The sequence below is a fragment of the Gossypium hirsutum genome, chromosome A11, assembly GCF_007990345.1.
Source record: "Gossypium hirsutum isolate 1008001.06 chromosome A11, Gossypium_hirsutum_v2.1, whole genome shotgun sequence".
NCBI lineage: Eukaryota > Viridiplantae > Streptophyta > Magnoliopsida > Malvales > Malvaceae > Gossypium > Gossypium hirsutum.
The window spans coordinates 14,468,557-14,490,194 of record NC_053434.1 but is presented as its reverse complement, the minus strand read 5'-3'; the positions used below and the strand labels follow the sequence as shown (position 1 = coordinate 14,490,194).

Below are 21,638 nucleotides of genomic sequence, written 5' to 3'. Positions count from 1 at the left end.
TGTTTTATTATGTTATAATATTTTATTTTGTGACATGTGGTATAAGTTTTAGTATTGTTCAATTAATGGACACAAACGGTGATTTGTGGTTGATGAATTTAGATTAAATGAGGAAATCTCAGTTGAACCTTCGGAATGGAAAAATGTGGTGCTAAGTGGATATACCACGGTTATACGTGTAACGTGGTGCTAAGTGGATATACCATGATTACACATATTGATACATGTAATGTAGTGCTAAGTGGATATGCCACGGTTACATATATCGATTCATTAACGTGGTGCTAAGTGGATATACCACGGTTAAACATGTAACGTGGTGCTAAGTAGATATGCCACAGTTATACATGTTAATTTGAAAAGTGGCGCTAAGTGCGTATGCCACAATTGCATGTTAGCCCAATAGTATGGTGTTATGTGCATATACCACTAAGTTGGGCATTGATTACGGAAAGTGGAGCTATGTGCTAAAACCACCGGATATTGTTACTTTCCGAAGTGTTCACCGGGAGAAACAAGTTTGCTAAATGAAATTTAACGTAAAAAAATGTGGGATAATATCAGAATATGAATATATGAGTTTTGAATTATGAGTTAGATATGTGACTAAATTTTTGATAAGATGAATATGGATAAGTATTATCTTGAAAGTTGATAACAAGAAATTTTAGTGAAGGAATGAAATTTGGGATAAACAGTCTAAAACAGAAGCAGGGGAGTGACTTTGGAAAATCACCAAAAATGGTAGAAGTTAAATTAGAAGCGGAATGAGATACGAAATTAAAGCTTATTGAATATATTTTCATATAAAAGAAACAGGGAAAACAAAGGAATTCTGTATTTTGAGATATTTATATTTTTGTAAGACTAGTTCAGACTAATTTTGTGATCCCCTGTTCTAAAATATAAAAATCATTAAAAAATTGTACAAAAATATTTAAGGAACATAATTTATATGGTTGGATTCCTTATTGAATTTATTTTCAGAAGAAAGAAACGAAAACCTCATTTGAATTTGGTAACAAAAGATAATTAAATTTTAGTGAAGAGTGGTCAGAGCTATTGAACCGCGAAATAGGGGAGAATTCAATGAATAAACTATATTAATTGGCCTGACCAAAAATTATGAAATTTTTATTGTAAGAAGACTTGTGAATCTAGTTTCTGGGAAAATTAACGGAATTTGGAATCCTGTATCTTGAGTTATAAATAAATTACCGACTATGACTCGTGTAGACAGCTTGACCAGAATATGAATAAAAGTGTAATTATAGTTGTTTAGCTAAGGAAAGATATTGGTAAATTGCTTATTAATTTCATATGGACTTACTAAGCGTAAAGCTTACCCCCCTCTCCATTTTTTTAGTATTTACAGGTCGGCTCGAGGTTGGAGATTGTCGGAAGTAGCATCACACTATCAGAACATTGATGTGTAGCGTCGATAAACTTCAAGTGTTTTCAAGTGAGTGACATGTATAGAGATTTAGTCTGTATGATAGTTGTTAGTATGATTTAGCCAAACGTATTGGCTTATTATGGTTAAATCGTATATAGCCATGTCATATGGTTTATATTCGATTATTGGGTTGTAAGTCTAATTGATTATGCGTGCTTGATTCATTGCTTTATGATCTATGTGCATGTGAATGAATGTTTCGAAATAAAAATGAAATTTTATAGCCCGTATTTTAGTTGGATGTTTGTATATTTTTCTGATAATGCCTCGTACCCTATCCTGGTCTCTGGTACGGGTAAGGGGTGTTACAAGCGGAGAAAAATTCCCTTTTTGTTATTGATAGGGAAAATCGGTCCACCCTTGTTTGGAAAATTTTCCTATCACTGCTGTCTATTTCTATTATACCATCATCTGCATTTAGACACTTTAGTCATTCCTTTCGGCTCTTGTTTGTCTCAATCCATTGTATTTCATTTTTTCTCTTTTCCCCCCAACCATCTCCATTAGGAATTTTTTGAGTACTGATACTAATGTAGAAGCTTTCACAATCACAAGAGTGCTATGCAAAATAACAAATTTCATTTTAAAGGACAAACTTCTCTAACTGTTGAATTGACTTGGGGTTAATTGGTATAAATTGGTTTGGTGTCGTAGACATTATAAGACAATGTCAAAGATGTATTTATTAAGAGTGTCTCCAATACAATAGAAAAATAAATTGACAAAAAAGAAAAAGCTGAACGGAAAATGCAAAGTTGAAATAGCACCAAAATATATGATTGTATTCAACAAGAAATACAATAGTGAAAGCTTGGTAGAGTTCTTATTTCTATCGATGGGCACCTTAATTTCTCACTTTTTGCTTTCCTGGTTCAATCGACTTACGTGGAATCTAATCATTAGAAATGAAAAACGACAATCAAAACGACAATACAGTAAGAAAGTGGGAACAAACATTCAGAAGAAGTTATGGGACCAATTCGCCACAATGTGTGACTGTGAAGCACACATGATCAAATCAAGCCAGTTGATTCATTTGAACCTCACCACCTTTTGATGGTGGTGGGAATTCTTCATAAATGGAATTCAGCTTAGATTCATAATTCTCCCCGTCACCCCACAGTGCATAAGCTTCCTCTCCATGGATTGCGTCATCCCCGGTTTGTAATTCGTCCTCAGCTAATCTCAGTGGAATGATTAGACTGATTAACAGACATATCACGTTAGTGGTGAATATGTTGAGGAGCACTACAAATACGATTCCTAGCAATTGAATACCGAGATGCTTGAACCCGGCTGTGGTGTGACCTGTATGGAGTCCGTAGAAAAAACCAATGTAGTGTTGCCAGTTGTCTACCATGTAGAAAAGTCGGTTGAGCTTAGGCACCACAAACAGGCCAGTCAAGATGCCTCCTAGGCTACTTGCTACGACATGCGTGTGGAATACCGCCATAGTGTCATTGACTTGCTTGAGGAGCCCTATCTTCTTGTGGAGGACCATCATGGTGTACCATGGGATGCTACCAGACATCATCCCCATCAATATTGCTGCCCAACCTTGCACCACTCCTAACCAAAGCAAGATGACAAAAATCTTTGGTTACTATCGATATATAAATGCATTGTCATGTCATGCATCTATAGGTAATATCATGCACGTTATTACGATAGCTCATGGTCTTTTACCTGCTGTAGAGGTGATGCAAACTAAGCCAGTGATCATTCCCTGTGTGGCTCCAATCACTGATGGCTTTCCAAAGAAAATAATGTCAAGCATGAGTGATACGAGTCACAAAAGCCCAAATTCTTGAAGGCGAGGCCCAATAAGCAAATTCCCAGCCCAATCAAGAAATCCATCCATACTTAGTTGAAAATCAGGCCAAATTGTCAAAGTGGCCCAAGTTGTAAAGTTTTATTTTTATTTTTATTTATTTATTTATTTACTTAGTTTAAATTTTTATGTCAATATTCAGTCCAAGAGTCCCAGATAAAATGACCTTTGACCGAATTTCCATATTAAAATAATTAGGAGTTTTTTTTATTTTAGTTTTCTAATTAGATTAGGACTAGTTATAAGGCCTATTTAAAGGCATGGCTGTCCACCTTGTTAAACACTTATCATTATTATTAAAATTTCAGATTTGTTGAGAGCAGAATTTTCTTTGAGTTTTCTCCAAGATTTTTCTCTTGAGTTTTCTTTAGAAGTTGTTTTAACAATCTTGTGATTGTGGGAGCCATCTTCAACCTTCTTCTTGCCATTGATATTCTTTGGAGGGGAGATTAGAGCCGTTTGAAGGGAGTTGTGAGATCTTTCGAGATTTCAAGACTTCTTAGGACTTATCTTTTAATTTCTTACTGTCAATTCTTTCTTTATTTCTACTTGTGCTGAATCATTATCTAATCTATTTTCTGTTCTTATTGTTTTTTCAGCCTTTTTCTATCTTAAGGAATCAGCCCAAAAATTCCCAATTTCTAGGGTTTTTTCATACTCTTTTTGGGTGAAATTAGATTGTCGAAATTTGGGGAAAACTATCTTGGTGTTCAATTGGGCAGAATCACAATCTCCTTGAGGGTTTCAAGAACCCTAACACTTATTTCTATTCTCAATTTGATTCTTTGCTGATTTGGGGATTTTATTTCAGATCTGAAAATTCAAAAATCTAATCTTTTAATTTTCTGTTTCGTTTCAGATCTAATTGTTTAGGGTTTTCGTAGGAGTTTATCGTGACTTGGCAACTCGATCTTGGTCCACGCGCAACCCCGTATCATTTGGTATCAGATTTTGGGCGTTTTGGGTGTTCTTGGTTGATTTCTAAACTGATCTCTATTTTTTAAAGCATAAACGGCAGTTTTACCCAGAAAAATTGTTCAAAAAAATTCATTTGAGTGGGTAAACGTTGTCCGATTGATCTGAAATTTTACATACATGTTTTTGGCACTGTGATTGAATATAAAAAAATTATTCCCGCAAAAAAATCAGTCAAAAAAGTCAAAAAAATAAAAAAATACGAAATTCAATAAAAATTTAAAAAAAGATTTAGCGGGTTGAATTTGGTGCCCAAAATTTCCAGATAAAAAATTCAATATATAAGGACACTCCAGATTTAATTTCGAGATTTTTGGAGATCAGGAACACCTCGAACAAAGTTGTCAAGTTACTCCGCAGTTTTTCGGGTTTTCTGTTTTCAGCAATTTTTATTGATTCTTAGCTGTAGGTTTTCATTTGTTTCCCTTTATTCTTCCTTTACGTTATCTAACACCTTCTTGTTTCTTGTGTTAGTAGGATTTAAACGTGTGCACAACTTTTCCTCGGTGCAACACGAATCAATTGGTGTCTCGTCAGTTTTTGGCATCCTAGTGCAAATTAGGATTCTTTGGTAGTTTGGTTCATACTCTCTAATTGGTTGATATAAACTCTGATAAAGAACTCACAAGATTGAATTCGACCTCATTGAGAATTTGATTTTTTCTTTTTGAGTGATTAACGGTGAGGTTTGATAACTTTTATTTTTGAGTGTTGAGTGTTTTGCAGGTTTTAAAAAAATGTCTACAGGTGATAATACTAGTGACATATTTAAAAAATTCCAACAACAGTTGGACGAACAGGCTGCTGCACTTCGAGCGTTGACTGCTACTATCAATGAGGTGCGGTTGAATCAAGAGCCTCAATATCGAGATCAAATTAAAGACGATGTGGATAACCAGCCTCCTGCTCATAGGCGCGCTCCTCGGCGTGTCCCTAGAACTGATTATGATCTTCATGATCGTGGACAACCCTCTTTGGCAAAACCAAAGAGCGAGCAGCAACGAGAACATCTCTTTCATACTCGCTGCCATGTACAAGGTAAGCTTTGTAGAGTTATTATTGATGGTGAAAGTTGCTCGAACGTAGCCAGCACGACGATGGTGGAAAAGCTTTGCTTAACCACTACCAAGCATCCACGACCTTATCAACTACAAGGGCTTAGCAACGAAAGCCAATTTAAGGTCACTCAACAAGTGCGCATCGCCTTTTCTATCGGTAAATATCAAGACGAAGTCGTGTGCGACGTAGTACCTATTCAAGCCTGCCATTTATTGCTAGGAGAACCATGGCAACTGGATCGAAAAGTCACTCACGATGGTCGTACCAATAGGTATTCTTTCAAGCATCAAGGAAAGAAACTCACCTTAGTACCGCTCACTCTGGAACAAGTCCATGAGGACCAAATCAAACTGAAAAATTCTGTTAAAACAAGTGAGGAAAAAGAAAAAGAGAATGAAAAAGAGCAAAAAGAGATTGAGAGTGAAAAAGAAATTGAAGAAAGAAGAGAAAATGAATTAGAAAAAGAAACAAAAGAAAAAGACGTAGAAAGGGTAGTGAGGAATGTTTCCACTAACCAAGATATGAATTTTTCTTGTGTTGCTACTTTTCAGGTTCCCGAAAGATCGAAAGATAACTTTCAACTTCAATACCTCTCAAATGAAAGACGCTTTCATACGATCAACTTAAGCAAAGATGAAATCACACTACATGATCCCGAAGGTAAGCGAGGTAAGGAAATTTTAGAAACCGAGTCCATTGCAGATTTGAAAATTATTGATAAAACTTTGGTGACTTAGTTCTTAAAAGATCCCCTCATTTTGATCCGATTAATTGTTACTCTTCGATTGTGGTTGATAAAGTCATTACGAAAAGAAGCGTGATTTGTTATTCTCTTGATTTACCTTGTGTAAAATCCTCGAATTTGTCCAAATCTGTTTTGGAGAATAAGGTAACGAAATTTTCCAAATTTGTTTTCAATTTATATTCGTGCCTTAAACAGTTTATGTGGTTGTACATGAAGTTTGAGTTCCATTTGACAAAGGTTAACTCAACAACGGAGATTCGACTACACTATGCCCCCGATGAGCGAAGGTTTGTTTTAAATGAAAAAGGTAAAATCGACCATTATTCTTCTGCTTATCGAGGTAAGATGCTTGAAACCTTTGAAACACTTTTGTACTCCTCGGATAGTGATAAAGATCGTGTTGATGAACACTTAGATCGAAACGTGCTTGACTGTCCTATTTTATTTATTGATGATCTATCTGTTTTGATGGTTGATAAAAAGATTCTTGTTTTTGATAATGCATGTGTGAGTGAATCTATAGACCGTCGATTAATGCATGGTATGATTATGCAACTCTGTGAACCATGTGAATCTTTTCAAATACCTACTTGTGACGATTATGTTTACCATTTGATTTATTCCTCGCAATTTATTCATGGTTTGTGGGAACAATGTGAGACGACTGAATGCCTTAAAACATGTCCATCTTTGTTTCAAATATTTGACGAGGCAGTGGTGAGTAAATTAGATTGTTTGCATGGTAATCTGAATCTGTCCATTCACATGCGTTATACCTGTTCTGTTATGCTTATGATTGGACTACAAGCTTGTTTCCGTTGCTATTTACTATCTCATGGCTATTCTTTTCAGTGGCCTCAATTGCCATTAGTCCCGTTCGATAGAGGAAAGTCGAGTTCATTTGATTTTTCAGATTCGAGGACGAATCTTTTTGAGGAAGGGGGGAATGATACGAGTCACAAAAGCCCAAATTCTTGAAGGCGAGGCCCAATAAGCAAATTCCCAGCCCAATCAAGAAATCCATCCATACTTAGTTGAAAATCAGGCCAAATTGTCAAAGTGGCCCAAGTTGTAAAGTTTTATTTTTATTTTTATTTATTTATTTATTTATTTACTTAGTTTAAATTTTTATGTCAATATTCAGTCCAAGAGTCCCAGATAAAATGACCTTTGACCGAATTTCCATATTAAAATAATTAGGAGTTTTTTTTTATTTTAGTTTTCTAATTAGATTAGGACTAGTTATAAGGCCTATTTAAAGGCATGGCTGTCCACCTTGTTAAACACTTATCATTATTATTAAAATTTCAGATTTGTTGAGAGCAGAATTTTCTTTGAGTTTTCTCCAAGATTTTTCTCTTGAGTTTTCTTTAGAAGTTGTTTTAACAATCTTGTGATTGTGGGAGCCATCTTCAACCTTCTTCTTGCCATTGATATTCTTTGGAGGGGAGATTAGAGCCGTTTGAAGGGAGTTGTGAGATCTTTCGAGATTTCAAGGCTTCTTAGGACTTATCTTTTAATTTCTTACTGTCAATTCTTTCTTTATTTCTACTTGTGCTGAATCATTATCTAATCTATTTTCTGTTCTTATTGTGTTTTCAGCCTTTTTCTATCTTAAGGAATCAGCCCAAAAATCCCTAATTTCTAGGGTTTTTTCATACTCTTTTTGGGTGAAATTAGATTGTCGAAATTTGGGGAAAACTATCTTGGTGTTCAATTGGGCAGAATCACAATCTCCTTGAGGGTTTCAAGAACCCTAACACTTATTTCTATTCTCAATTTGATTCTTTGCTGATTTGGGGATTTTATTTCAGATCTGAAAATTTAAAAATCTAATCTTTTAATTTTCTGTTTCGTTTTAGATCTAATTGTTTAGGGTTTTCGTAGGAGTTTCTCGTGACTTGACAACTCGATCTTGGTCCGCGCGCAACCCCGTATCAATGAGCCATGTCAATAAACTTGTGGCAGTGCAGACGTGGGTGTTAAGGACGACTAACGATGCATCGGTGCTGATGGTATAGGGATCACCACCGTTGAAACCAGTCCATCCCATCCAAAGTAGTCCTGCCCCTGCCAGCATCAGCATGATATTGTTTGGTGGGAACCTCTCCTTGTCCTTGGTGGTTCTTGGTCCAACCTTCACCAATTTATACAACAATTGACTCAATTAAAAACCCTTTTTTTCTTATTAAAAATTGAACGACATTGATTGTGTAATATAATATTCTAGTCATTACTCAGTAAGCTGCAATGAAACCAGCTACACCAGAAGACAAATGAATAACATATCCTCCAGAGTAATCGATGATGCTTTTCTTAGATAGCCACCCTTCAAGGCACCAAATACTGTATGCAGTTATAGTATAGGAAAATGTCAACCAAAGTGGCACAAACAACATCCATGCAAGGAAATTCATCCTTCCAAGCAATGCCCCAGCCACCAGAATCAAAGTGATAGCTGCAAACACAAACTGGAAGTAGATCATGGTTGCATTTGGTAAATATCCGAGAAAAGCCTGCTCGATGAGGTACTGAGCGTCCAAGGAAATATTAGGCATTCTTAGGAAATGAATGAACTTGTCCCCGAATGCCATCCGGTAACCCCACCCAACCCAACATACAAGAACCGCTGCAAAGGCGTAAAGTGCCATGAAGGCTGAGTTCACAGCCCATTTCTTTTTCACTATGCTACCGTATAGGATTACAAGACCCGACACACTTTGGAGACCTACCAGGGTAGCTGCAGTTAGCTGCCAAGAATTATCACCTTTGTTCAGCCAGGGCGGACTAGCCTCATCAGGGTTCAAGTTAGACGGCAGAGACATTTTGTGTTGGACCTACTGTGTTTGTGTGTGAGGCTTAACAATTAAGACGTCGGAGTTCGGTATGTATGAAATAAATGATGTAGGCTCGGATGAAAAGAACAGAAACGAGAAGTGCTTATATATTGCCAAGTTCATTGGCAAAAAAGGTTTCTAAAATTGTTGTGACATGTCTGGATCATGTCGTCTTTGTAAATTTTTCTGTCTAAGCCGACGCAGGTATAAAAATACATCAATGACCTTGTTGTCTTTCATGTCTTTCGAGAGTGATTAAGGGAACAAGAATTATAAAAGTCAGAATAAGAAGTTAAGATCTGAGGTGTTTTTTTCTTGTTTTATCATCGTATGGCGGAGAATCCAAAAGCTGTTACTGGAACCTTTTTCCCTTTTGATATCGTCGAAGCTTTTTATTTTTTATCAAAAGATATTGTCCAAGAGTTTATTATATGATAAATTAATAATTCATTTACACCTTGTTTGCCTTTAAAATATAATATAACCTGTCAATCACCCTTTTATTTTTGGTAATTACTTTCACTTTAATTACTCATTTTATATGTTTGTCATCATTTTATATAAATTCTTAAGTGATGACATAGTACAATCTTAGAATCTCACGTACAGTAATTCAATAATTGGACAAGTGGTTGAATTGATCAAACCATTGATTTCCGATTCAATCGATTCAATTACTAAACTAACAACAATTAATTAATTACTTAATTAATTAAAAATTCATAATTTTTTTAAAATAAAAATTTTATGAAATTATTCAACTATTGATTTTTAACTTTTATTAGTTTTGAGCAATTTTCAATTCAACCAGTTCAATCATATTTTAAGAACGCTAATCACATCATTAAATTTTAACAGAATTCATGTTTAAAAGCAAAAAGAGATGTAGTTCATCCATTTTTCTTGGACTACGGATTGTTGGACTACGTCGAGGCTCAAATTAATAAATTTAATGGGAGAAGGCAATAGGCCTATGGCCTTTTGAGTTTTTCTCTTCGAAGACCCAAATTCATCATTTTTCTTTTCTAATTTTTAATTAGAATTTGGGATTAATTCTACTTAGAAGTGTTCATACATGAGGTCAAGTTAAATTCAAAAAATAGGCCTAATTAAAATTTTAGATCTGATTGATTGATAGGCTTGGAACTGACCTGAAAGGGAGCTTAATTTTTGTTTAAATCCGACCTTTTTTATATATGCTAAATTCGGACCTACCCTTATTACTATATATTGAATTCAATATATATATAAAATAAATTTAAAAAATATATTATATAACCAATCAACTTAGCAATATTTGGATGATCAACATGAACTACAATTCTGAGCTCAGATAAGAAATCGATGGTCATCTCTTCCAACGGACCATGGTTTAGCCGCTTAATCGCAACGGGGTTTCCAGTTTTCAATTTCCCTTTATAAACTTCTGCATACCTTCCTTCACCTATCCGAAAAGTGACACCAACATGTTTTTAGCAAAGATCATTGATGTTTTTCTATATCAAATAAATGAATGATTTGATTACCACAAGTTGCAGTCATGTCGGCGAAAGCGTTTCGATGTTGCCGTCTCCGTATATTGCGAAAACGAAAAGGTTCCCATCTCCTCTTTCAGAGGCTTTCTTGGTTAGTTTGATGTCAATTGGTGTTTCACCACTACAAGTGGAAAATTTTAACAAACAGATAGTGTGAACAAATTGAATGAAAAGAAATTAAAGAACAAGATGGCAAGAAACAGCAATGATTACAAATGCATCATATATATATATATATATATATGAAAAGAGGCCTAGAAAGATCAAACATGAGTATAAATACATAAACCCAAAGCTGCAAAACATAAACAAATGAGGGACTCAAAGGCTAAATGTCCAAAAAGGATGCATTCAAAAGTACCATAGCGAGCAGAATCTTTGGTACCTGAGAACCCACAAAAAAGGAAGAAGAAAATCATCAAATGCTAATTATTTTATGAAAATAAACCTTAAAATTAAACTCAAAGCATCCACACAATATACATATATACACATATAACATCAAAGCATAAAAACATATGAATATTCTAAAATTCTTTGAGAACCCAATGCTGCAAAAACACAAACAAAATGAAAATAAAAAAAAAAGAAGCAATATGCAAGAATATATCATAAATGAACAGAAGGTTCTTGCGTACCTCCCATGTTTTTTTTTTTGTTTTAAACCAGGGAGACCAGAGAAGAAAAAAAGAAAAAAGAAAAATAAAGCTAAAGAAATATGGAGATACTTTAAAAACAATAGCCAAATAAATTAGAAAGGGGAATTAGGAATAGGGAGGAGTCTGGGAATAAGGTTGAAAAAATCTCGGCCGGCCCAGGGTTAAAATTTTTTTACTCATGTTTATTTTTTAAACGGGTTTGATTTTTGAGTTTATATTTTTTTCTGAATTTTTTTAAATTTTGAGTGGATCTTTAACAGTTGTACCTATGGATAGGTATATTTTATAACTATAATTATGCCCTTTTTGTCAAAATTTAGGAAATTTTTTTTTTAAAAGGAAATTGCTAACTGAAATATTAGACAAGAAGTTGATTTATTTATTTTTGGTACAAGAATTTGATATATTCAATTGTTATTTACATAAAATTCTTGGAAATGAATTTAAACTTAAAATGAAAAAGAAAGGAATGAAAGATTATAAAAGAGAAAATGAAATTACCATAAATCATCTCTTTCAAAGAATTTTCATGTATACGTCATTCTCATTTCTCATTAGAAAGGAAGAAAAGTCGTTGGAGAAATGAAACAAAAAGAAGGAAATATAAATTGGATTAGGAACATGAGGAGAGTAAAGAGTCCACGAACCACGATTGACAAATAAGCGTATTGTATAGCCAACATCAGCTGATTTACTTCTCTTACTTCACTACATTTGAACCATTAATTCCTAATCACAAACATAAGCACAATAATTGATTCAAGCTAGAATTACAAACAATTTCTAATTACAGAGAATAAATAAACAAACCTGCAGACTGAAACCGCCAGAGAGCAGAGTCCAGTCCAAAAGCTGTGGTGTCCGTTTCCTTTAAGTCTCAACCAAAGTTGCAGAAAGCCAGACGCTAAAATACTAAAACTAGCTAGCCCAAAACGGTACCCTTTTTTTGCTCCAATCTCGTTTACCCTTAAGGTGTTTATCTTGGTAATTGATATTTTGCTCAAATCTTTCAACAAGTAAAGATTGCAGCTTTTCAAATCGTGGGTTTTTTTTTTTTTGCTTGCTTAATCCATGGCTTCTTCCATGCTCAATGGAGCAGAAAACTTCACTCTCATTAGGGGGGTAACCCCAAATAGGATTGATTTTTTAGGGTCAGGTTTTCATGGGAAACACTTGTCCAATTTGGGTTTAGCCTCTAGTGCGAGGATCTCCAGGCCAGGAACAACAATGGCTCCAAAGTGCGGCTTATCAGCATCAAGGCCAGCTTCACAACCAAGATTCATACAACACAAAAAGGAGGCTTTTTGGTTCTACAGGTTCCTCTCAATTATATATGACCATGTGATAAACCCTGGTCACTGGACTGAAGACATGAGGGATGATGCACTTGAGCCAGCCGATCTTAACAACAGGAACATGATTGTTGTAGATGTTGGTGGTGGAACTGGTTTCACTACTTTGGGTATCGTTAAGCATGTGGATGCTAAGAACGTTACAATTCTCGACCAATCTCCGCACCAGCTTGCCAAGGCTAAGCAAAAGGAGTCTCTGAAGGAGTGCAGGATAATTGAAGGTGATGCAGAAGATCTCCCCTTCCGTACTGATTATGCCGACAGATATGTGTCTGCTGGCAGGTACATTTTTCCAACTCTTTTGGTGTTACTGGAATTTGTTTGCTTGAAATGCACTGACTACATGTTTTCACAATAAGATGCAAAATTTTGGGGGTTTGTGGTTGGATGGTGCTCTTTGTAATTGTTATGCACGATGGCTTAATTGGCCTTGTCATTATAGATTGGTTTTATTGTTCTTGTCTCTACGATACGATTTTGTAGAAGATACTGTCAATTGGGGCATCTCGGAGTACATAATCTATAATCATAAAATATGGTAATTTGCTAGCTGGTTTGCATGGATGATTTATTTTGAATTTAAAGGTGGGGAGATGGTAACTTGATGAAGTTTTATTGGGATCATGCTGTTATGTTTTTCAGCATAGAGTACTGGCCAGACCCACAACGGGGCATCAAGGAAGCATACAGGGTGTTGAAACTAGGAGGAAAAGCTTGTCTGATTGGTCCTGTGTACCCTACATTCTGGTTGTCACGCTTCTTTGCGGATGTTTGGATGCTTTTCCCTAAGGAGGAAGAGTACATTGAGTGGTTTGAAAAGGCTGGATTTAAGGATGTCCAACTCAAAAGGATTGGCCCTAAGTGGTATCGTGGAGTTCGCAGACATGGTTTGATCATGGGGTGCTCTGTAACTGGTGTCAAACCTGCATCTGGGGACTCTCCTTTGCAGGTAATCACTTTTTGATGTGGGAAATGGCTCGCTGCATCATTTTGTTGAACTTTTTCTCTATTGTTGACCATGCATGTATTGTATATCTTGAACATCCCGTATTATGAGCAAAGGATTTGATATCTGAGGTAAGGGTATCGTACATAGTTCCCCTATGTTAGCCTCCAGTTTAAGGACTCATAATCATAAGCTTATATTACTCTGTTGGAACTGCCTCAATCTCCTTGTCTTCAATATTGTTGAAATTCTGGTTCTGCTTTTGCTGTTTGCTCTGCATTAACTCTCAATCACCAGTTTATAAATATTAAATTTTCTTCCCCTCGGTAACTATTAACTAAACATAAGTCACTCCCCTTCCCTCCTCCTTTCATAATATGAAGTCATTGTATCAAGTACATTCTACATGGGTACTTTGTGTGTGTGGTGCAAAACAATATCCTTCGATAATGCAGGTTACTTAATCCTTTTTTCTATGAGGCCTCCGCTTGTTGGTTAAGGCGGAAGTCTTGGGTCTTTGAATATCTAAGTTCGAGTTCACCATATGCAATTGCGATATGTGGGTTTCCAGTCCTACCATGTGTGAATTTTGTCCGGTTTGGTCTGAATATTTCGTACTAGTTTGATTCTACATTGTAATTGGGTGGACTTTTGTTTGTACTTGTATTGTATTTGTAATAGTGAAACTTTCAGAAAATAGCATTTCATGTAGACGTGAGGCCATTTCGTGTTATTACTAAACTCTCTTGCTTCTCATTTATCTTTCCTTTTCAGCTTGGCCCGAAGGCAGAGGATGTATCGAAACCGATAAACCCATTAACATTCCTGTTGCGCTTTATACTGGGTACCATGGCAGCTACGTATTATGTATTGGTACCTATCTATATGTGGTTGAAGGATCAAATTGTGCCGGAAGGTCAACCAATCTAAACAGCGGCCATACCTGCTGCTGCCCTTCCAAATTGCCTATATTTCTCTAGTCATAGCGTATGTAATGCAAGACATCTTCTAGCTATGTATTTTATCATCTAATATTATCCTGTTTGTGATTCATATCTTCAAGCCTGTTTTCATGTAACATATTAGCTTTCTGTTTTCTTTGTTCAGAGCTGAATTATCATAGATAAACAAGAGATTAGAAAATAAAAAAAGTCCAGAGATCACCCTGGGGATCAATTCAGCAGATCAGCCTCTATGAACAAGTTTACCATATCAGCTTTCTGAAACATACTAGAGGCAGAGGGGGTAGTTGGCAAATGTTTGTGATAGCATTTTCATTACCCGTTTCGTTTCTTACTTATAAGTGAAGCTTGTTGCCCTTGTTTAATTTGCATCTCCCAAAGCTGTCTGGTTTTTTACTACATGATCTCGTTTGCCTTCTGGCAGCGAAATATGAGCCTCTGATACGCAGCCAGTACATCCGTTAAATTTGTCAATAAAAAATGTGGTAATCAGTTTTCATAAAATTAAAAAAAAAATCATAAATACAAATAAATAATAACAACTAGTTCAAACAATTCTGTAATGGATCTTTTACCCTGTCTAGTCAGTCTTGTTTACTAGTTCAACAATTTTTTTCTTTCTTGGTTTGAAATATTTTCGGTTTTATGGTACGCGAGTTAAATCGATTGGACATTTATTTTTTGGTTCAATCGGTTGGTCCAATTTGAATATGATAATCATAATTAATATGGATACAGAAATTGTAAAGTAAGAAATTATTGGTGTTGATATAAAACTAAACAAAATCCTTTTCTATTATTATTAAATAATGAATAATTTTTGTTTTTTGTTTCATGATTGTCTCTATCAACAATAATCTCGCGCAATGTATTTATCGCAACACTCTAATAAATAGTTTTGATTTTGTCCATCATTTAAAATTCGTTTAATTTTTCTATATCTACAAAATAGAAGCAAATAGTCTTAAATCAAATTCCCTAAAGTTATAAAGCCAAAATTATAGGTTTTCTTCTTTGAAACGCGTAAGAAGTTCAGAACCCAAAAAAAAAGAAAAAAGACGCGTAAGAAGTAAACTAATCTAATATACATATGAGAGAGAGGGGGAAAAGAAGAAAAGTGATTAAATGAATGTTTGCTCCAATTACCATTATTTTTTGTGAAGGAAAGAAATTGCATCGGTGTGAAACCTGAATCGTATGCTAGAAAAATCTTCATATTACAATAACCACTCTGACCAGAATTAGTTGAATGTCGCATTTTTTATTCCTTCCTTTTTAAAATATATTTTAGAAAAAATTTAAAAAAGGAGGAGAAGGGAGAGTCAAAATTTATATGATTATATAATTTTTAAACACGATTATGATTATGATATGAGAAGACATAGAGAGATATAAGATCTACTTTATCAAAGATTATGATGTGAACCAAAAAAAGAAAAAAAAATGGTAGTAATTAAAGATAAAAAGTCATGGTGTAGCTGAATTTAGGATGGAATGCCAAGTCCAAGACACAGAATTTGATGGAAATTCTAAACCTTTTTCCTGGGAGTTGATTCAAGGCTTCAATAATTTTCTGAAAAATTTAATGCTTTGAATGGAATTCAAACTCAAGCGTGTTTGAATATTTCCAATTCCTTTTGGCTGAAGTATACCAACTCCCCTATTTATATTCTTCCATACAAGGAGGCAACTAACTTATTCCTCTACCTTTCATTTCTTTCCTATTTCATCGCTAAAACCAGAATGGCAGATACATTGACAGAAGATCAAATTTCTGAGTTTCGTGAAGCCTTTTGCTTGATCGATAAAGATTCAGATGGTACGCCCATACTGTCGTACGTTTTCTATCTTAATCAGTATTAGTGAAGATTAAGTTTACCCTTCACACCTATATGTTGAACATTAATGCAGGGTTCATTACCATGGGAGAGTTGGCAGCAGTGATCCAAACATTAGATGTAAACCCTACAAAAGAAGTTCAAGGCATGTTCAGTGAGGCTAATGTTGAAGGAAATGGGACGACCATCGATTTCAAAGATTTCTTAAATATTATGGCAAGTAAAATGAAGGTAAATTTTAAACAATTTTTATTTGCAAGTGATGCTCTTTTTTTCTTTTTAAGCTTAACAAAGTGGACTAGTGGAGAATGAAGCATGTACATAAATGTGACAGGAAAACTTGATGGATGAACTACAAGAAGCTTTCAAAGTATTTGACAGAGATGAAGATGGATTCATATCAGCAAACGAGGTAAAAACATTGCTTACCCATCACTTATCTAATTTGACAAGTGGAGGGAATTCATATTGAATTAAATGCCATGCAGTTGAGACAAGTGATGATGAATCTGGGAGAAAGATTAACAATGGAAGAAGCAGAGCAGATGATAAGAGAAGCCGACGTGGATGGAGATGGAGTAGTCAGCTATGAGGAGTTTGCAAAGATGATGATGATGGCCTTCTAAATACCTCTAACTCATTTTCCAGTTATTCTTTTAACTTTTTTTTTTTTTTGGTTGGAGAATGGAATTATTTCTCCTATATCCTCAGCTTGTACCATACTGCAAATAACTATCCTTTTTTTTTATCTTTCGATATTCCATGGTCTCATTGTATCTGATTAAATTTAAATTTAAGTTAAATTAAACCTTTAAATGAAGTCCAGTTTTTTTAATTTTCTTTTCTTTGTTCACATTAGTCAAATTCTAAAAATTACTTACAATTCTTTACCCATTTCCCAATTTTATAGAGGTTGAAATTTATAAATAATTTATGAATGAAAATTTGAGTAAATTAATAAAAAATTTAAAATATACACCTCAAAAATGATAAATTTATTATTTAATATTTTCAAATTATAAAAATTAAATTTATTTTAACTCCCAAAATTTTATAATGTAAATTTGAAAAAAAAAATAGCTTCCTCTCGATTGGCACTCGAAACCTTGTTTTACGTATTTTGCAATTTTCCCAATGACGCGAAGTCCAGTTGTGGTTGTGACATCAGCAGTGACAAATTGGAATGAATGGAAAAAATTAAAATGTTTACACGGTAATTTTCTTTTTTCCTTTCCTTTTACAACATGATTGGGTGGGGAAAGGAATAGCACTCCAAGGATTTTTTTTTTCTTATTTGGTTGAATGTAATACTTTTTTAATAGAATATTATTATTTCTCCGTTTCTTGTCTTATCAAAATAATAATTCTTTAGTATCATTAAAGAATGGTTATTTCATGTAATATTAAATAACAAAATAAAATTATGATCGCGGCTTTTGGAAAGTCATCATTCGAATAGATAACCTTGAAGCTGTCAATCTCATTCATAATGGAGTTCGCGATGGTTCTAATTCTGCTTTAGTTACGAGAATTATTTTGCTTTTGAAGGTTCTGAGTAAATGGAACCTTCAACATATTCCCAGAGAAGAGAATAGTATTGCTGACGGGATAGTCAAGCTTAGAAGAGACAAATAAATAGGGTTGCGGTTGATTGATAAGAACAACGAGATGAGTTTTTTTAGTGGTTGATAATTAAGTTATAATTTCCTTTTTACCAAAAAAGAAAAATAACAAAAACAAAATTAATTTTCACATTAATCCTTTAAAACTTAGACTCAAAAAATATAAAAAATAAAATATCTGAAATACTTTAATATAATTTAATATAAAAATAATTAATTAAGAATGCTGTTAAATTATATATATTTATTTTTATTAAATTATATTTATAATAATCCTATAAAAATTTAACAATAATAACAATAATTATTTACCTACAAAAATTCTGCTAAAGGTACTCTTACCATTTCATCTTTTTTCTTTATATTATTACAACATCTATTCATTCAATTAAACACAAGAATACTATTACAGTTCTATTCTATTCTATTCAACTAAACAATTGAATTTTTAATTATAACTCTATTCCATTACAGTGCTATCTATTCTACTGAACCAAACATGTCGTTAAGGTTTAAACATTGGCGTTACTATTTTTTTGGCAAAAAAAAAAAGGTTAATGGTGTAAAAAACCCTCAAACTTTTTCAAAAAAAAATTAAGTCTCCCTTTTTTTGCACTTAATTGGTTACTTGAATTTTTAAAATGTATCAAAAAGACCTTCAAACTTTTTCAAAAAGAGTAATTAAGCCCCTAATTTTTCTTTTTGCACTCAATTGAGTACTTGAACTGTCAAATGCATTAAAAAGGCTATTTGACCATTAACTTTGACAGTTAATTATTAAAGTTAACTACCCTTAATTTTTTTAAAATAAAAATATAAAATTTTATAAAATCATAAATAATTATAAAAGACATCAAAAAGACCTTTTAACCATTAATTTTAACCGTTGATCGTTAAACTAACGACCCCAAATTTTTTTCAGTTAAAGCCATCATGTGCCGCAACACAGCGTGACATATGATGAAAAATGATAAAAAATAAAAATCAATAAAAGTTATAGAAAAATTATAAAATACTTTTTTTAGTACGATAATTTTTATAATTTTTTTACGAATTTTATATTTCTTTACATTTTTTATAATTTTCTTACAACTTTATAAAATTTTATAACTTTTTTCTATATTTGTATATATTTTATAATTTTTTACAATTTTTAAAATTTTTAATAAATTTTTATATTTTTTAAAATTTAATTATTTTTATAAATTTTATTTATTTTTAATTTTTATTACTTTTTTCCCACATGTCACATCGTGATTGTGGCACAAATAGCTTTAACTAAAAAAAGTTAAAGCGCAGTCCAAACTCAATTGAATGCAAAAAAAGTAGGGATTTAATTATTTTTTTTTGAAACAAATTTAGAGTATTTTTATTACATTGTGAAAATTTAAGTATCCAAGTAAGTGTAAAAAAAAATAGGGATTTAATTATTATTATTTTTAATTTGAGAGCTTTTTAGTAAGGCAAAAAAATATTGAAGTTAATAGAAGTAGTGATATAATAACTATTTCGTTACAATTTTAAAAAAAAAAGTATATAACATGTATAAAAATAATATGTAACACGACAAATAAATTGTTTTATAAAGTTTAAGGAATAAAACTCACAATATTTAAAAATTCCGAATATTAAATTTCATTTTTGGCCAGGGGAATATTAATTACTTACTAAAAGAAATTAATTAAAATATAAGTATATAGATTTATATCCGTGTAAGACCTACTTGATTAAAGTTTTAAATTTAAAATGATGACAATCTATCATACTACTAAGTATTATTTTGTTCTTAAATCTAGAATAAATTACAAATTCAATTATTTATATATAATTTAAATTACACTTTGATTATCAAATTTTAAAACTAATGTTATCTACATATTTTGTTATAGTCACTGAATTGTTACCGAATATTAAGGGTATGGCCATAAAATCAACATTTGAATTTCACAATTTTTCATATAGGTTATTTAATTTAAATTAAAAATAATCTTCTCTATTCAACTATTTAACATTTTTTTTAACCACTTAAATTTCTTTTAACACTTAAAAACCTATATTGTTGAGGGAATCTAGTTTTTCATTAATTAAACATATTTACCATAATTACTCTACTACATTGAAATTTAAATCAGTCATTAATCAAACCGTCCTCCTTCGAGTTTCAATCCACCTTCCTCCTTGAAACTCCAACTTCAACTTACCTTCCTTCTCTCTCTCAATTAAACCCCCAAAGCCCAAGATCAAGACCCCCAAATTTACACCTTTAGCTTCCATTTCTCCTTCCATATAACTTCTTCGTCTAATTTGTCAATTCCTTATAATTTTTGTAACATAAAAGATCATGCATATTCTTTAAGTAGAGAATTATTGCAGTGTTATGTGACGGCTTTTTACCACAACAATCATGATGCGATTCCTCCATCACGTTGTGCCAATATTGTGGTACGATAGCTTTCAAAACCGTTACAATACGGACATTACTCTAGGTTGCGGCCATAACTGAATACTATTCCAGGAGTTTAAACCATAAGATTAACATGCAGTCCATGATTCGTCGAGCTAGCATGCGAGCTTGGGCGCCATTGTGCATGACTTGAATGAACTCATGAGGGTCCGCATTGTGCAGCCGATGGCCGGATTGCATAGCGCCACATGGGCGAAGACCTAAGCCTTGCTAATGGGACTAAAGTTTGCACATGAGGAGAGCTCTGCAACATAGAGATCGAGAGTGACTCTTATGCAGTAGTTCTGAAACTCAATTATTTTTGTAATGATTTGATCTGTTGAGCTATTTGTTAATTGAGGTCTGAACTTAAGGGTTTTTTTTTTGTGTTATCTTTAAATATGTAGTCTGAATGGGTAATAAGCTAAAAGAATCTTTGAGCCACATGGGCTTAAGTGGGTTAGAGGACTTAAGGTGGCTTAAAGATTAATGAATTACCCAATGAACCTTTTATTTAAAAAAAAAAACTACTACCAAGTTTCATAATATTATATTATGTTTCATTCTCTCCTCTCTCTCTCTTTCGGTAGTATTATGGTCAAGCAGCCAATGAACATTGTGAGAAAAAAAAAAAGCCCCCGACAAGGGAAATGTAGAAGCTATCCATGCTTGAGGGGATAAAGATGGGATCTCAAAAGTACCTACCAAGTAACCTTTTAGAGTTGGGAGAAACTCTGCCACTGAAAACCCTAAACATTAACTTCTTTGGGGCTTTTAAGATTCCCTCCAACACCAACCACACATCCCCAAACAACCAAAAGGAGAAGTGATGAATGGGGGAATATGCTGTACCACGTACTTGGTCCTGTTGCATGGCTCAACCTTCTATGACCCTTTTTCTTTTTCTTTTTTTATCCATTAGTCACCGGGACAAATGATTTAGATTGCTTAAGTTTTTGTTCATATTAGATCACGGATTCAAACATACCCTAATAAAAAAAATGCTTTGATCTTTGTGTTTTTCTGCTTAATGTGAAAAGTAATTCAATCCCTCTAGAAGATGTGGACTAAAACCTGCAACCGGCTGCTGCGGTTGCACCCAATTGACACATAATATGAAAGCAGAAAAAAGGACAGTCAAACTCAAACCCAAGCCTTGAAAAAGTTACCCAAAAATAAAAAATTAAAAAAAGGCAAGAAAAGCAAGAGTTAAAATAGAAAGAGAGAAATGAAAATGCATATATGGGGCAGCCTGCAATAGAAGATGATCTAATGACGTCCTTTCTTCAGTGATGATGGAGAAAACTGGAAATGATGATGTAGTGGTGAATATCTATCAAGCTCGTGATCCCAACAACAGGTGAAGCTACCACATGAT

The 21,638-nt window shown here is 33.5% G+C and overlaps 2 protein-coding genes, 1 long non-coding RNA gene and 1 pseudogene across 4 annotated transcripts; 2 read left to right on the top strand and 2 right to left on the bottom strand.

Moving 5' to 3' along the window:
- Window positions 1-2,474: 2,474 nt before the first annotated feature.
- LOC107923349 (ammonium transporter 2 member 5-like) lies at window positions 2,475-8,891 on the bottom strand (annotated as a pseudogene).
- Window positions 8,892-10,151: 1,260 nt separating this feature from the next.
- Window positions 10,152-11,260, bottom strand: LOC107923765 (uncharacterized). Its single transcript, XR_001691621.2, has 4 exons — window positions 11,077-11,260; window positions 10,800-10,823; window positions 10,430-10,559; window positions 10,152-10,347 (listed from the first exon to the last, which is right to left on the bottom strand). It is a non-coding gene; the product is annotated as an uncharacterized lncRNA (long non-coding RNA).
- A 426-nt stretch (window positions 11,261-11,686) lies between these two features.
- On the top strand, window positions 11,687-14,578 carry LOC107924562 (2-methyl-6-phytyl-1,4-hydroquinone methyltransferase, chloroplastic). 2 transcript variants are annotated; one of them, XR_001691797.2, is made up of 4 exons: window positions 11,805-12,731; window positions 13,092-13,398; window positions 14,170-14,382; window positions 14,503-14,578. XR_001691797.2 is itself a non-coding variant. In XM_016855071.2 (3 exons), the coding sequence occupies exons 1-3, from the start codon at window positions 12,169-12,171 to the stop codon at window positions 14,323-14,325; spliced, it is 1,026 nt and encodes a 341-aa protein (XP_016710560.1). In that variant the 5' UTR covers window positions 11,687-12,168; the 3' UTR covers window positions 14,326-14,448. The 2 variants fall into 2 exon arrangements, 1 of the variants encoding a protein (XP_016710560.1); XM_016855071.2 differs by lacking the exon at window positions 14,503-14,578 and having other exon boundaries at window positions 11,687-12,731; window positions 14,170-14,448.
- Window positions 14,579-15,924: 1,346 nt separating this feature from the next.
- Window positions 15,925-17,011, top strand: LOC107923643 (calmodulin). Its single transcript, XM_016853827.2, has 4 exons — window positions 15,925-16,176; window positions 16,269-16,426; window positions 16,530-16,607; window positions 16,684-17,011. Exons 1-4 carry the CDS (start codon window positions 16,101-16,103, stop codon window positions 16,819-16,821), a joined length of 450 nt encoding a protein of 149 aa, XP_016709316.1. The 5' UTR covers window positions 15,925-16,100; the 3' UTR covers window positions 16,822-17,011.
- The last annotated feature ends 4,627 nt before the right edge of the window (window positions 17,012-21,638 follow it).

Bases quoted from the DNA above. Each gene is read 5' to 3' on its own strand.
- LOC107924562 (XM_016855071.2), top strand. From the start codon at position 12,169: ATGGCTTCTTCCATGCTCAATGGAGCAGAAAACTTCACTCTCATTAGG. The intron at 12,732-13,091 runs GTACATTTTTCC...TATGTTTTTCAG, and splicing joins AGATATGTGTCTGCTGGCAG to CATAGAGTACTGGCCAGACC. The intron at 13,399-14,169 runs GTAATCACTTTT...TTTCCTTTTCAG, and splicing joins CTGGGGACTCTCCTTTGCAG to CTTGGCCCGAAGGCAGAGGA.
- LOC107923643 (XM_016853827.2), top strand. From the start codon at position 16,101: ATGGCAGATACATTGACAGAAGATCAAATTTCTGAGTTTCGTGAAGCC. The intron at 16,177-16,268 runs GTACGCCCATAC...ACATTAATGCAG, and splicing joins GATCGATAAAGATTCAGATG to GGTTCATTACCATGGGAGAG. The intron at 16,427-16,529 runs GTAAATTTTAAA...TAAATGTGACAG, and splicing joins TTATGGCAAGTAAAATGAAG to GAAAACTTGATGGATGAACT.